At 55.1% G+C, this 15,280-nt stretch overlaps 2 protein-coding genes across 3 annotated transcripts; both read left to right on the forward strand.

Annotated features, from left to right (window-relative positions):
• Positions 1-5,656, forward strand: Acy3 (aminoacylase 3). Of its 2 annotated transcripts, none has more exons than XM_075972988.1 (7): positions 1-307; positions 2,447-2,958; positions 3,521-3,716; positions 3,972-4,065; positions 4,260-4,367; positions 4,460-4,569; positions 5,306-5,656. In XM_075972988.1, the coding sequence occupies exons 2-7, from the start codon at positions 2,723-2,725 to the stop codon at positions 5,519-5,521; spliced, it is 960 nt and encodes a 319-aa protein (XP_075829103.1). In that variant the 5' UTR covers positions 1-307; positions 2,447-2,722; the 3' UTR covers positions 5,522-5,656. The 2 variants fall into 2 exon arrangements, with proteins under 2 accessions (XP_075829103.1, XP_075829102.1); XM_075972987.1 differs by lacking the exon at positions 1-307 and adding an exon at positions 1,239-1,531.
• A 6,438-nt stretch (positions 5,657-12,094) lies between these two features.
• Positions 12,095-14,950, forward strand: Tbx10 (T-box transcription factor 10). Its single transcript, XM_075974946.1, has 7 exons — positions 12,095-12,286; positions 12,358-12,459; positions 12,773-12,944; positions 13,504-13,659; positions 13,891-13,958; positions 14,163-14,257; positions 14,649-14,950. The coding sequence occupies exons 1-7, from the start codon at positions 12,123-12,125 to the stop codon at positions 14,936-14,938; spliced, it is 1,047 nt and encodes a 348-aa protein (XP_075831061.1). The 5' UTR covers positions 12,095-12,122; the 3' UTR covers positions 14,939-14,950.
• Positions 14,951-15,280: the final 330 nt, after the last annotated feature.

A 15,280-nucleotide genomic window follows, 5' to 3' on the forward strand; every position in this document is an offset into this window, starting at 1 on the left:
GCAGTCAGCAGCACCCATCAGCTGGGTGGCCTTCAGACTGAACACCAAGGCTTTGGGCTGAAGCACAGTGGGGACTGGGAAGGAGGCTCATCCCCTCCAACCACCTCCCCTCCCCTCCCCACAGGGGAAGGACTTGGGGAACAGCCTAGGGACTGGTGGCAGAAGGGTCGGTGACCCTCTGCAGAGGCCTTCTGGAGGTGTCTGCCGTCCCTCAGCTGAGGCCTCAGACTCCAGAAAGGGTGCTCAGAACCACAGTTCACCGACTCCGGCTCCCCGCCAAAGGACAGCAGCCCTGATGAGAACAAAGGTGAACAGGGTGGGGAAGGGTCAGAGGACAGGCTCGGGCCACCTGAGTCATCTTTGAGGAAAGTTAGCCCAGAGAACCCTCGCCACCAAGAAGCCCCAAACTATCTGGTCATCTTGGACCTAAAGCAGGAGCAGTCTTAGAGGGAAGGCACCCTGGGACACAGGTGCCCCCGCACGGACAGTGACAGAGGTAATCGGCTGCACGCAGCATGGTTCACGGCCTCCATCTTGCCTCTCTCCTCAGAGACCTCTGAACAGCTGAGCTCAGTGGGAGGGACAGCCCTGTGTCAGGGGACAAGGACTTCTCCTTTGCCTTTCCCCTGGACCCCACGGAGACAGCAGGGAGTGGAAAGGGCCCAGACCCTGCCTTCCAGGTCCAACTGTCCCCAGTGCTCAGTGCATCCGTAGCTACTCTGCCTAAGCCTCAGTTTCCACATCTGTAAACTGGGTCTAAGGGTTTGTTCCCAGAGCAGAGCAAACAAATCCATTTTGGTCACAGCGCCCTTGAAGACCACAAAGACTAGGCAAGACAATTTGCAATTTTGTTTGAAGCATCAATGAGCTGTAAGATTTGAACCCCATGGGTCACAGCCTTAAGGAAGTGGGGAGAGCTGCAAGGACAGAGGGAAGGCAGAGGGAAGGGGACTTCTTTTCTGATGGTCCTCAAGGTACAGGGCTGATGGGGCTACAAACGAGTAACAACCCACTGCTGTCTGCCTTAAGTAGCGGCAAGGAAAACACCTTTCTGGGTGGATCTGGGCGGGACTCCAGGCAGGCCTGTCCACCCACCAGGGACCAGGCCCTGACTACCTTGCCAGTCAGTAAAGCCAAATCCTCTCTGAGGACTGGGAATCCTCCAGGTCAGGAATCTCAACAGTTAATTTTCCAAGGGTTAAGGGCAGCTTCCAGCAGGAGTCCTCAGAGGCCCTGGCACACAGAACTGTCCCTGTTCCCGGAGGAGGAGCAGAGGGCAAGGACAGGAACTGGCCCCGGGGGACCTGGACCCAGTAGGCTGTGGAGGGTGAGGGCAGGTGGAGCTTATAGGAGCTGGGGGTGGGGCCCTAAGAACTTTGGCTGCCTGGCTCTCAGCCCAGCCACCCGCCCCCAGTTCTCCAATAACTGGGCACAAATGCTTCCTGCCTGGGGGCTCCAGGCCTGCAAATACAGCGGGTAGGAGTGGACACATCAGGCCTGTGCCTAGTGAAGCCCAGCCACGTCCCAGCAGGTAAGAGGATTGTCAGAGGCTTCCTGCCAGTTCAGAGGAGGGTGCAGGAGGCCTGGAGCCCAGCTGCTTGCTGCAGCTAATGGCGTGGCAGTCTTCTCTCCCTGGAAAATTTGGCATTGGTTTTACCATCTATAAAATGAGTGTAGTTCTATGGTGAAGATTGTGTGGGTGGGACCAGTCCATCCTTCCGACTGTCTGACTCCCTCTTCTCAGCTTATGTGTGTTAGACCTGAGAAAAAGCCATTCCTACGGCTGCCTGATTAATGCAAGCTGCATTTAGAGCTGCACAACGGACTGGCCAGACAACAGCCTCCCCCTAAGTCAGGGTTTCAGAGACCAGCCCCTCACTGGCTTTTGAGAGGAAGGGTTAGGTTGACAGAAAGAGCTGTTGAGATAATTGGCTGTTAGCATCTGGGCAGAAGGATGGGGGCTCAGCGCTCAAGGCTGTCTGGGGGTAGATGAGTACAAGAACGCATACATGGAAGGGGGGTCACCACAGTTGTTCGGGAGTCCAACAAGGCAAGGGGCTGGGCATATATTATGGGGTTACCAGTTCAGCATAGGTTGAAAAACATGGTTTGCAGGACACGTTTGCTTTAGGGAAAAAGAAAATTATTCTTGTAAGGTATAAGGTATGGAGACTTTCTTTTCTTTTCTTTCTTTCTTTTTCTTTTTTGTTTTGTTTTGGTTTTTGGAGATAGGGTTTCTCTGTGTAGCTTTGAAGCCTGACCTGGAACTGGCTTTGTAGACCAAGCTGGCCTTGAACTCACAGAGCTCCTCTAGCCTCTGTCTCCTGAGTGTTGAGGTTAAAGGCATTTCTCAGCCACCTCCTGGCAAGGTATGGAGACTTAGTAACAATGTAACAATGGCAATGTGGCTTCTCAGGAACAACATGGTCCTGTCTTGGTTGCACAGGTGAAGGGACCTTCCTTCTAAAGACATCAAGGAAAATTGTCTCCTCTGAGAGAAAAGTGGAGAGCGCAACACACCCTCCAAGAAAGTTCCAGAAGCAGGACTGAGGTTCCAAGTGGAACAAAAATTTAGCTGAAAGTGTCCTAGAGCTTGGCTTCTGGGTACAGGTGGGAGACAGCCGACACTACCACCCAGCTACCTCTTCACGAGCAGCCCTCTGCCTCAGACTTCTCAGGACCTGGGAGCTCTGTGTCTGGTGAACTCCTGCCCTACACCAGGATGTGCTCCCTGCCTGTCTCCCGGCAGCCCCTGCGCCGAGTGGCTGTGACTGGGGGCACCCACGGGAATGAGATGTGTGGTGTCTACCTGGTCAAGCACTGGCTGCAGGCTCCAGGGGAGCTGCAGAGACCCAGCTTCTCAGCCATGCCAGTTCTGGCCAACCCAGCAGCCACAGCTGCCTGTCGCCGTTACCTGGGCTGTGATCTCAACCGCGCTTGCACCCTCACCTTCCTCAAGTGAGTAGGCTTGGCCAAGGTGGCTGGTCCACAGCCGGGTACTAGCATCCTGCACACCGCCTCTGTGGCTCACATCCCCGCACCCCCCGCCTCTGTGGCTGGCATCCCCGCACCCCCGCCTCTGTGGCTCGCATCCCCGCATCCCTGCACCCCCGCCTCTGTGACTAGCAAGCTACCCCTGCCTTTGCTCATTGACCCTCTGGTTTAGAGAGATTCAGATCAACGTTACCTCTTCCAGTAAGTCTGTCCTGACAGCAACCTGGATCAGCCACTGATCCTTAGACCAGACTCTTACCAGTTGGAGTGAGATTCACATGGGGAATAGGAGGTGTGAACCTCAGGTTCCAGGAGACACAGAGGAAGAGTGTGTGTGTGTGTGTGTGTGTGTGTGTGTGTGTGTGTGTGTGTGTACCACTTGCTACATGAAGCATCCAACCTGGCCAAGAGCAGTCTGGGAAAGCTTCTTGTAGGAGGTGGCATCTCAGTCAAGCCCTCAAAGGTGAGAAGCTAGCCAAGAGGAGGCTGAGATGATGGGGACTGGTGTGCCCGACTTTCCCCACAGTTCCACAGCCACTCCTAATGACCCATATGAGGTGACAAGAGCCCGAGAGCTGAACCAGCTACTGGGTCCCAAGGGCACAGACCAGGCTTTCGACTTTATCCTGGACCTGCACAACACCACGGCCAACACTGGGGTCTGCCTCATCTCTGAAGCCTCCCACAGCTCCTTCAACCTGCACCTGTGCCGCTACCTACAGGTGGTCCCTAGAGAGCAGGGAGAGGGAGGGCAGGGAGCAGGGCCAAGGGACCAGAGTCACCTCTGCTTGTCCCCTGTTCCCAGAGGCCTGCCACCTGCAGGTACTCCAGAGTCTCTGGAACCTTCCAACCAAGGGAGAGAGGTGGGACAGGGCAAATGACACTGTGCTTCCTGTACACTGCTCTTCCCAGTCTCAGTGCCTCAGTTTCCCCTCTCAAGAAGGCCTGGATTCTGATTGGCCCCCCTCACTCTACAGCTGCAGAACCCGGGGCTGCCCTGCCGCCTCTTGCAGTATGAGCCACCAGGAGCAGAGACCTACAGCGTGGAATCTGTGTCCAAGAATGGAATCGGTGAGCAGGTGGGGTAGGAGAAATAGGCAGGGAGAAGAGGGCCGAAGGGTGGATGGAGTCAGGGCCTGGAGAGGCTGAGTTGGAAGGGGTAGGACAGACGCTTGGAGGGCAGAATCAGCACCCAGAGGGGCGGGACCTCCTGTAGGTGTCTGGGCCTGGGGCACCTGCCTGACTTTTCCCTTCCTGGTCCCCAGGTCTAGAGCTGGGCCCCCAGCCTCAGGGCGTGCTGCTGGCCGACCTGTTCTCACAGATGAGAACTCTGGTGGCCTCCACTCTGGACTTCATTGAACTCTTCAACCAAGGTGAGACCCCACAGTAGCTTTTAGGGAAACTGAGGTGGGGGGGAGGGCTGGCTCCTGGAAAACGGAGAAATAGGCAGTCACACTCTACACAGGCAAGGCCTTTCCGGCCTTTGAGATAGACATCTACAGGATCTTGGGTAGAGTGGACTTTCCACGCACCGCAGACGGCGACCTGGCTGGCACTGTGCACCCTCAGCTCCAGGTCAGTCCTGCGGGAAACGAGGGTTGGGGGTGGTACCCTACCCCTTAGAATCCTTAGAGCCCCCAGTACCTTAGAATCCTAGTGGACCAGAGGCTGATCCCGTCCAAGCCTGCAGCTGAAGCCCCGCCTTGTACCCGGCATTTGGAGCAGCACAAATCTTCACACTTGGAGTGGAGGGAGGCCCCTGGGTGGCTGTTTAACTGAAGAGCAATGGGGACCAGACGTTGTCACCTGATTGGAAGTGCAAATGTTCTTTTTCATGGATATGCAAGCAACCTCGTGTCTGTGAGCTGACTCTCCACACGGGGTCGTTGTTGAACAGGGTCTTGTGCAGTCCTGTGGCCTTTCCTGCAGCAGTCTTAGTATTTTCTAGAGTATCTGACACCTGGCAGAGCATTGTACACCAGGTCTGCCCATAAGCTTTGCTAATGATATGTAATAACAGTTACTTTAGGGAGTTTACTTTAAAAAATATAAGCTTGTTCTATACTTTGTCCAAGAGGAGACTGTAGGCAGAAGCAGTTCTGGTGAGAGGGTATTTCCTGATGATGTCATTGCTGTCCTAATTTGCATAGTATACTCCATGATGTTCTTGCGCCTGATGACATATTTCTCAGAACTAACCCTGTTTTTAGACAGTGTTCCTTGGCAAGGCTAGAGTTACTCCTTCCTGGGAGAGGGAGGATGGGGGCAGAGATCATGGCCCCAGCTACCTTGGCCTTGGCTCTTCTCCCAGGACCATGACTTTGAGCCACTGAGGCCCGGTGAACCCATCTTCAAGCTGTTCAGTGGTGAGGACGTGCTATACGAGGGGAACTCCACTGTGTACCCCGTGTTCATTAATGAGGCTGCCTACTACGAGAAACACGTGGCTTTCATGAAATCTGAGAGGATCCGGGTCTCTGTGCCTGCTCTGCCCGAACTGACCTCCAGCTCCACCCTGGCTCCCTAACCCAAGTCATACCTGCCTGGTCTCAGTTTCCATATCTGAGGATAAGGAACATTTCCAAGCCCAGGGTCCTCTGTCCTACTCTGGGCACCATGCCCCTTGTCAGACAACCAATCCCACGATATAAAATAAAATGTACCTGGAAACCATGGTTCTTGTTCTCTGCCCAGCATGGCCTCTCTTTGGGGAGGTGGGTGGAGGAGCAGAAGAATGCCCACAGGACCATGCAAGGACCTGGACATGTGGGCACAGCACATTGAAGGGGAAACTGAGGGAAGGGCCAGTAAGTGTAGCCTTGGACCTGGGACCAGTGACAACCATCTCTGTGCCCACATCTGGCCACACATCCTGGAAATAGGGAGAGATCCTATATGTGGAGACCAATCTGGAGAGGGACTTTCAAGAGCCCAGGAGGGATCCCCAGCCCCCTACAGACATGTACCCGTGTAAGTATGCACAGCTGTGCCTACCCAAGGGTTCCTAGCGTGTGTATGTGTTACCAAGGGTCCTGGGCCCACAAGTGTTCTTTTGGGGTGATCTGTATGTAGCTAGGCACATGGCCTAGATGCAAATTTCCAGGTGACTCAAGGGATTCAGGATGCCTAAGAGGTGTCACCAGGACAACTGTCCAGCTGCAGGGCACTGGGGCGGGGGCGGGGAGATGGCTTGGGTCGGGCAGAAGGAAGCCAAAGTTCAGTTACCACCACCTTCTCTACCTCCCCCCACCCAGTAGCATCAGGGGAGTGAGCACAACCTGGAATCTGAGCAGGTCTCTGTGTCTGCCCTGCTGGATTGACCTCCACCTCCACCAGCACAAGGTCCTGGTGGTAACCCCTGGTCCCCTTACCCAGGTTCCCTCTGGGGCAGGCAAAAAGGTCAGGATGCTGGGGCCCAGAGCTCTGTCCTTCTGCAGCCTCACGCGCTGGACCTCTGCAGTCTGCCTGGCCCATCTATCTCCCTGCGGCCATGGCTGCCATGCCGCCTCCTGGTATTGAGCTGAGAGATGAGAAGGTGTGAAGGATACGGGTGCGCCAGGGACCAGCTGGCAGACAAGATGGATGAGAGGGCAGTGGGGGCCAGCAGGAGCCTGGGGCAGGCAGGCAGGCAGGCCAGTTAGGGAGGGGTGCCTGTGTTCATGTGCCGGGCTTTGTCCCCCGTGTGGATGGAGAGACGGTACGCACACACACAAAAGCTTCATCCACTGTCCTGCCGTGAGTGGGCCTCTGAGTTCATGTGTGTGCATGTAGGCTGTGAGTTAGCGTGTCTATGCTATGTGTGTTTCCCATTACAAGTATCAAAGACAAGCACGCGAGTGCGCGCACACACACACACACCACACACACAACCCAACAGACGCCCAGGCTGGCCCGCTTCTGGGAACCTGGGCTGAGGAGGATCTGCAGAGACTGGGACAGATCTCTCAAACCTCTCCTTTGTCTCCCACTTCCCACCCACCACAGTGAATCCTGAGGCAGGAGGGCTGGGGCACACTTCACTAGAGGCCCCTGGGAGATTCTGGTGCCCTTTGACTTGAAGACAGCACCCCTTTCTTGCTTTCTTGCCTGGGCAAAAGCTCCAGAGCCAATGTCAATGTCCTCACACAGTGGAGTATGAATCAGTGCAGGGTGGGACCCTCACCGCACCCCTCCACGTGTGTATGGGGGGTGGGACCCTCACCGCACCCCTCCAGGTGTGTATGGGCAGGGGGGCACCCTCACCGCAACCCCTCCACGTGTGTATGGGCAGGGTGGGACCCTCACCGCACCCCTCCACGTGTGTATGGGCAGGGGGGGGACCCTCACCGCAACCCCTCCAGGTGTGTATGGGCAGGGTGGGACCCTCACCGCACCCCTCCACGTGTGTATGGGGGGATCCTCACCGCACCCCTCTCCACGTGTGTATGGGCAGGGTGGGACCCTCACCGCACCCCTCTTTATGTGTGTATGGGCAGGGTGGGACCCTTACCGCACCCCTCTCCATGTGTGTATGGGCAGGGTGGGATCCTCACCGCACCCCTCTCCATGTGTGTATGGAGGGGGGAGGTGCCCATCCAGCTTCAGGCTGGAATCTGAGGCTGAGGGACATTGAGTGGCGGCAGGAGGCAGGGCTAGCTAATCTGAGTGCACCACACTCGGAGAAAAGCACTCCTCCAGCCATGGGTTTGGGTCCTGCCTGTTTGTCCCCAGCAGCACCAGACTCTAAAGAGGCTTGGCTATTCCTTCCCAGGGTGGGCTGAGGGGATCTGGCCAGGTGAATTTCTGTGGGTCATTTAGCACAGGCCACTAGTCAAAGGGTGCCCTCAGCTAAGGAAGTGCAGGCTTCCAAGCCCCATCCCTGGGTGGTGACTAGGTTTCCCTCAGGACAGATGGGGAAGCTTGGAGGAGGTGCCTGGCAAGGCTGGAGAGGGACCAGTGGTTAGAGTGGATGCACAGACTGCCTCAGTTTACCCTAAGGGAGATGACAGATGATCATCAGGTGAGGGCTTGACCCCTGCTATGCTGTTTTCAGCTAAGGCCAGAACATCCCAGGCAGAGCTGATTATTCACGGAAGTCAGGGAAACCGAGGCAGTCGAGACTGGCAGGAAGATCCGAATATCTGACTACCCAGTCTGGAGCTCTTCCTGCCTCTCTTGTGTTTCCTGCTAGTCCCTTATCCCATTCAATACTAGCAGGCTGGGGTCTTCGGCTGTGAGGGAGGGCATCACCTCTGCACTTAGCTCTCATCTGCCACCTCTCCTGCTGCTCTCCCCCCCCTTTCAGCTCTTCCATCTAGCCGGATCCTGGCCCCTGTGGACACCAGGCTGTCCTCAAGATGGCACTCCACCCCCACCTGCACTGGGACCATTGATCAGAAATAGCTGGGGGGCCCTCAGCTGGAGAAGGGAGAGAGGACCAGGAGAGGAGAGGGGGAGCTTTGCAACGTCACAACCTCCCCACCTGCCCCCTTCCACATGTGCCTGCCCCTGGAGCTAAACCCAGCCAGTGGCCCAGCTCCAGACACTACAGTCAGAGGTGGTTTGGAGACCCCCCACCCTGGACATCCTAGAGCCAGACTTTATGAACATCCTGACCAAGTGCCATCTCAGGAGGAAAAGTCTTAGCCAGGGACGTGGACAGAGGACAATTGAAGAGGGAAGGACAGTGCTGAGAACTGAGGACTTGTGCACGCTCGAGAGTGAGTTCTGTTGCTGAGCAGATAGGACAACCCAGCGTTGCTGGCTACTCCTCCTGGGCGAGGCTGCAGCCCCGCCTGAGCTGAGATCCTGCTGTCTGCATGGCAGGTAGGTATGGTTCAGGCAGTAGAGGTGGCCTCATAAGTGGATGGGGTTCAGGGGCTTGGACAACTGGATAGGAGGCTCCCTAAGCTACAACCTCAGATCCTGCCCAAAAGCCTCCATTCCCTCTGCGATCCCAGGATCTTATGACCCCTTCATGGGTCAGGGGCAGTCAGGGTTGCTGCAAAGCCCCATCCAGACAGGCTCTGTAAACAGTGGCACTGCCCACCTGGTGTGTTAGACACCTCCAGCGTCTGTCTTTCTCATTGTTTATAATTGTTGAACAAGCTGTGATTTCCTGCACGGTAGGGTGGGGCAGCCGTGGGACTTGTGCGAGTTCAAGGACAACTTTTGTGGTTCTCTTTCCAGCCTGGTGGATTCTAGAAATGAAGCTCAGGTTGTCTGGCTTTCATGGCAACCATTTTACCTGCTGAGCCAGCTCACCAGCCCTCCCCTTCTCTTCATCTCTATCCGTCCAGCAGCCCCCTTTCTCAGGCTGACCTGGTGGTGCTGCTGGGAATGGAGACCTGGCCACCAAGGATTCTGTGGACCCTCCTGTCCTCAGTCCCTTACTGGAATGTTGTTCTTCACCAATTTCTGTTTCCGCATTGAGCAGGGGTATCATGTAGCTGAGGCTGACCTTAAATTCAGTATGTAGCTTAGGGTAACTTCAGCTTCCAGGCGCTGGGTGTACAGGTGTGCACCACCACATCTGGCTCAAAATAACCTTCTTTAAAATTCAGTGCTGGGCATTGAAAACAAGTACATGCTAGGCAAGGGCTCAACTGCCGTGGTATATCCCCAACAAAACCTTTAAACTGCAGCAAGGGTATATCATGTAAAACTTAACCGTGTTAACCATGGTTAAGCTTACAGCGTCGGGCATTAGGATACCCTTGGCTGTGTGCCCCTCATCAGTCTGCTTTCAGTGTCTTAGAAAGCTGAAACTCTCATCCCCACGGAACATTCCTTCTCCTGGGCCCTGGCATCCCCACTGAACTCTCTGTGTTTCTGTAACTTTTTACCTTCTGTGAACAGAATTTATACGGTTTGACCCAGTGCTTCTGGTTTATCTCACTGAGAGAATGTTCACACACAGTCTCAGAAAGTCCTTTCCTTTGAGGGCTAATTACTATAATTATTATTGTAATCGTGAGCTACATTTTGTTTATCTGCTCATCTGTAAGTGGACACTCGATTGCTTCTGCCTTTTGGCTCTTATAAGCAGTGTGGTCCCCAGGCGGGTGTACCGACATCTTTATGTAGGTTTCTTTGGTGATTCCACGTTTAGTTTTGTAAGAAGCCTTTGATTTCCTCAAAGGCTACACCATTTTAAAATCCCACCCACCTTAGGATTCCAGTTTCTCCATAATTCCACCCACACTGGTTAAGTTCTGCCTTCTTTTCTTGCCCTAGCAGCCATCTTGACAGCTGGACCTGCATCTCACTGAGAACCGTGCTACTGTTTTCTTTATTTGTGGTTTTTGAATCGGAGTCCTATTTTATTTGCTTGTTATTTTTATTTCTTCTTCCCTTTTCTTTTCTTTGTTTTGTTTCGAGACAGGGTTTCATATAGCCCAGGCTGGCCTCAAACTCACTACATAACTAAGACGAGCCTTGAACTTCCGATCCTCTACCTTCAAGTCCTAGCATTACAGGCATGTACGACCATGTTGCAGTGTTTTTAACATGGCGCTGGGGATCAAACCTAGCATTCTGTGGACACCAGAAAAGCAATCTACCAACTGAGCTGTGTTCCCGGCCTAGTGTCAGTATTTTATGTTAATATTTATTTTGTAAGTGTGCCCGCTAGTTGTCAACTTCACACAAACTGGAGTCACTTTGGTAGAGGGAATTCACCCGAGGAATTGCTTGCATCAAACTGGCCTGTGGGCTTGTCTATAGGGCAAAGATTAATGTGGAGGATGCAGCCCACTGGCGTAGTGCCTCCTCAAGCAGGCGGTTAAGCAAGCTGAGCCAGAGGGTGGTGGCGCACACCTTCAGTCCCAGCAGAGAGGCAGGTGGATCTCTGAGCTCAAGGTCAGCCTGGTCTACAGAGCAAGTTCCCAGACAGCCAGGGGTACACAGAGACAAATAACAACAAACAAACAAACAAACAAAGTTGAACATGCCACAAGGAGAAAGCCAGTGAGCAATTCTTCCATGGCTTCAGTTCCTACCGCCAAGCTCCTGCTTGAGTTCCTGCCCTGGCTTCCCTCAGTGATGGACTGAGAGCTCTAAGCCACATAAACCCTTCCTCCCCAAGCTGCTTCCAATCCTGCTGTCTATGACGTCAACAGACAGCGAACTAGCAGTGAGCACAAGTGGAAGTCAGTTTCCTCTTTACCACGTGAGTCCTGGGAACTGAACTCGGCTGCTCGGGCGTGTTAGCTCCTTCACGCGCGGAGCCACCTCACCACCCGCGTGTATTGTTTTCAGTCCTAATGCCGTGAGCTGTGTGATTAGACACGGCTGACTCGGTAAAGTTTGCCTTAGGTATACCCTAGCTACAATTTAAAGGTTTCGCCGGGGCATAGGAAAGTCGAAGGAAGATAGTTTAGGTAATTTGGATGAACTGGATCCGCCTTCAGCCCCCTTCCCCGTAAACAGCACTGGGGGGTGGGGGCTCCACGGAGCTTTGTGCTCCTGTGACACACTTGCTCCCTTTCCCGCCGTCTGTGCGCATGTCACCTATGAAGAGCCTCCACTGTCACTCCGCTCCCCACACCAGTGTGTGTGTCTGCCCTAGGAGACACGGAAACTGGGGATTCAGAGGTGAGGCAACCTGTCCAAGGCCATGTAGCTCTCGTCTCTGCCCTCTAGGATCTCGCTGAGGGAAAGGCTTTAAATTAGAAACAGTGGCTGTAATCCTGGGACTTGAAAGGCTGAGGCAGGAGGATTCCCTCTAGCTTATGGCTAGCCTTGGCTACCGAATACTACCATGCTTCAACAGTCCCATCCAGAGATTCATGATGACACAGGCTCGTAACCCCAGGCCCTGGGAAGTGGAGACAAGAGGTTCCAAAGTTCAAGGACATCTTTGGAGTTTGACACCAGCCTGGGCTAAAGTCTCGGGGGGGGGGGGGAGACAAACAAACAAAGTTCACTGTAACTGAACGCTTACGGGGTGATGCTTTCGGACAGCACTGGGAACAGAAGCCTGGCAGGCAGGGAGACCTCCCAGAGGAAGAGGCAGTGGCCACTCCCTGAAGGATGAGGCTGGATGGACAGTGAGCTGCCAAGGGCAGGACTCACAGATTCATCCTCTCTCCACAGTCTTCCTGTCTGCTGGCCTCGGGGTACTTGCTCCCCCAGAGCCCCGGCTGGGGATGTCATACCCATCAGGTTCGGAAGCCCAAGCCATGGTGGAGGCCACGGAGCAGGGCCCCAAGAACCCACGGGTGTCCAGCGTGATGGTCCAGCTGGAGATGAAGCCCCTGTGGGAAGAATTCAACCAGCTGGGCACAGAAATGATTGTCACCAAAGCTGGACGGTATGGGAGTGGCCGGTGGGGGCTGGGCAGGGGGTGGGGCCACAGCGAGGCTGAGCACCTCCCTCCCGCAGGAGGATGTTCCCCACCTTCCAGGTGAAGATCTTGGGCATGGACACCTTGGCTGACTATGCTCTGCTCATGGACTTCATCCCTCTGGATGACAAAAGATACAGGTCTGGGCCCCTGGGGACAGGGTGATATGGAGCCCTTCTGAGTTCCTGCCAGGGAAACCTAGCCCGGGGCAACAGCCTTTAGGCAGAAGGAAGCTTACCACAGAGGGAGTGGGCTAGCCTAGCACAGAGGGAGTGGGCTAGCCTGAGGCAGGCACAAGCATGCACACACGTACAGAATTAATTAAAAATGGAGGATACTTACCAGGCAGACTGAGCATGTGGGGTCAGGATCATCCTCTTCACCATTGTCTTGGTCAGACTTGGCACCGACCAGGATAGGGACAGCCCCTGACCTCTCAATCTGCTCCCCCAGGTACGCCTTCCACAGCTCTGCCTGGCTGGTGGCAGGCAAGGCCGATCCTGCCACACCTGGCAGAGTGCACTTCCACCCTGACTCACCAGCCAAGGGCGCCCAGTGGATGCGTCAGATCGTGTCCTTTGACAAACTCAAGCTGACCAACAACCTGATGGACGACAACGGCCACGTGAGGCGCAAGCCACTAAGCCATCTGGGGGGGACTGTGGCAGCTGTGGCAGGGTGGCACTCGGATTGGGGAGAGCCTGGAGCTAGCAGGGCTGATGTGGTATTTGAACGGGTATCTGAAGGAAGAGAGGGAGGAAGGGAAGGTGCGAAAGGAAGGTGTTTGAAGCCTAGGAGACAGCCTGAGCACAGGTCCTGAGGCCAGACAATATGGAGTGAGTCAGGAGACTCCCAGTGGGGCTGAAGTGAAAAGATGCTAAGGGAAGTGGCGGGTAGGCTGTCACACGGGGCCAGGTGCCGAGTGAGAACCCTGGCTTCTCCTCTCTGTGGATGGGAGCTATAGAGGATTTAAAGCGAGTTCATGTGTCTTGCCCAGCTTCTGTGTGGAGATGGGGCAGGACAGGATGGGGAGGCAGGGAGGCCAGTCAGCGTGCAGCTGAAAGATGAGCAGGGCTGGGTAGCACGATGGCAGGCTGGAGAGGTAGTTTGAAGGCAAAGAACAGGTGGGCCCAGGAGGGCGGTGTACTAGCTCTGGCCCTGCACTTGGCTCCCGCCTCCTACAGATCATTCTCAACTCCATGCACCGTTACCAGCCCCGTTTCCACGTGGTCTTCGTGGACCCACGCAAGGACAGCGCCCGCTACGCCCAGGAAAACTTCAAATCCTTTGTCTTCACAGAGACCCAGTTCACAGCAGTGACAGCCTATCAGAACCACAGGGTGGGTCACGCCAGAGCTCACGCGGACCAGCCCTCCTCTGAGGGGTGGAGACTGAGGCTGGAGATTCCTCCTGCCCACTGGGCATCTGCCTGCATGGTGGCTCTGGAGATCCTGGGCCAAGGGGGTCTGGGTGGGTGACTGGGAGTTCCCAAGGGACAAAATGCCGAAGTGTGGGCTCTTCGGGGCCCAAATGGCTGGAGGCCAGCCAGTAACTAAACTTTCTCTCTGTAGATCACACAGCTGAAAATTGCCAGCAACCCCTTTGCCAAAGGCTTCAGAGAGAGCGACCTGGACTCATGGTACTGTCTCACACATGTCTTCTTGCTCTAAGCCCAGCCCTGGCCCCAGGCTCCACCCAGGCAGCTCCTAAGGCCTTCACTCCTGACCTGTTTCACTGTTATGTGTTCTGGTTTGCCATGGGATCTCTATCTGACTCTGACCATAATATCTGGGGTGGGGCTCCCCTTGACCTCCTACCCCATTCCTGCTTGTCCTATCTTCAGGCCTGTGTCCCCAAGGCCACTGCTCAGCATCACAGCCCGGAGTCGTAACAACTTTGGTCCCTGCCTCCTTAAGGGTTCGGCAGAACGAGAGAAAGGTGAGGACCCAGCCCAAACACTATGCCAGGCACACAGGTCTCCAGGAAGGGGCTTCACCGTGATCAGCAATAGCCCACCCTCACCCCCTAGGCAGAAAGGTCCAGGGCAGGGACAAAGTATAGAGCACAGGAGGGATGCCTGGTGGGCTTCCTGGAGGAGGTGGATCCCAAGCTGGGCATCGGAGATGGAAGCCCATCTTGGGACTGGGAGAGGGTTTTTGGATAGAGGAGAAGCTAAGGAAGAAAGTCCAAGCAGAGACGAGAACAAGAAGAAATACTGAAGCAGGTCAAGATGGGTGACCAGGGACAAGGCAGACAGGACAGGTCTCAGTATTAGGACTGGGCTTACAAGGGAAAATCTGTGAGCCACTTAAACCATTTCCTCCCTCAGAAGCCAGTAAAGCTTCAGCTTCCGACTGCAGGACCCCTACCCAGCCGCACCATCAGCTGCTGCCTGCCCCAGAGGTCCTGCTGGCCCCTGCCACCTACAGGCCTTTCCCTTACCAGGACCTGTACCCTGGAGCCCCTGGCCACATTGGAATCCCAAGGGCTCGGCTGGCACCGTACCCTCTCCCCAACATCGGCCCTGATGGAGATCAGGAAGACCCAACCCTCCCAGCCAAGCTGGGGCTCCTGTCCTCCTCTGCCTTGTGCTTGGAACCTAGCCAACACTCCCAGTGATGGCCAAGTGCTTTGGAAGCACTTTTACCCTGTGCCCCACCTCTCCCATCCTCCTCTTGTAAGACATCTTCTAAGGAAGCCCTGATGGCAGTGGTTCCTGCCTCAAAGTCAGTCTGGGCCTCCAATCTTGGAATCAGGACTCCTACTCAGAAGCCCTGAATCCTGACCCCTGCCTCGAAGACGACTTCTCTAAATCCTGTTTCAATTGTCCTTCCCCCACATTAAACTGCTTGACACCGGGAGTCAGAGCACTCTGTCCACAGGAACTCCCAGACAAGACGGTCCCATCACCTTTGTAGGTATCCAAAAGCTGGACCCAGGAGCACAGGGTGATGGTAACAC

This window comes from Microtus pennsylvanicus, chromosome 5 (assembly GCF_037038515.1).
Source record: "Microtus pennsylvanicus isolate mMicPen1 chromosome 5, mMicPen1.hap1, whole genome shotgun sequence".
NCBI lineage: Eukaryota > Metazoa > Chordata > Mammalia > Rodentia > Cricetidae > Microtus > Microtus pennsylvanicus.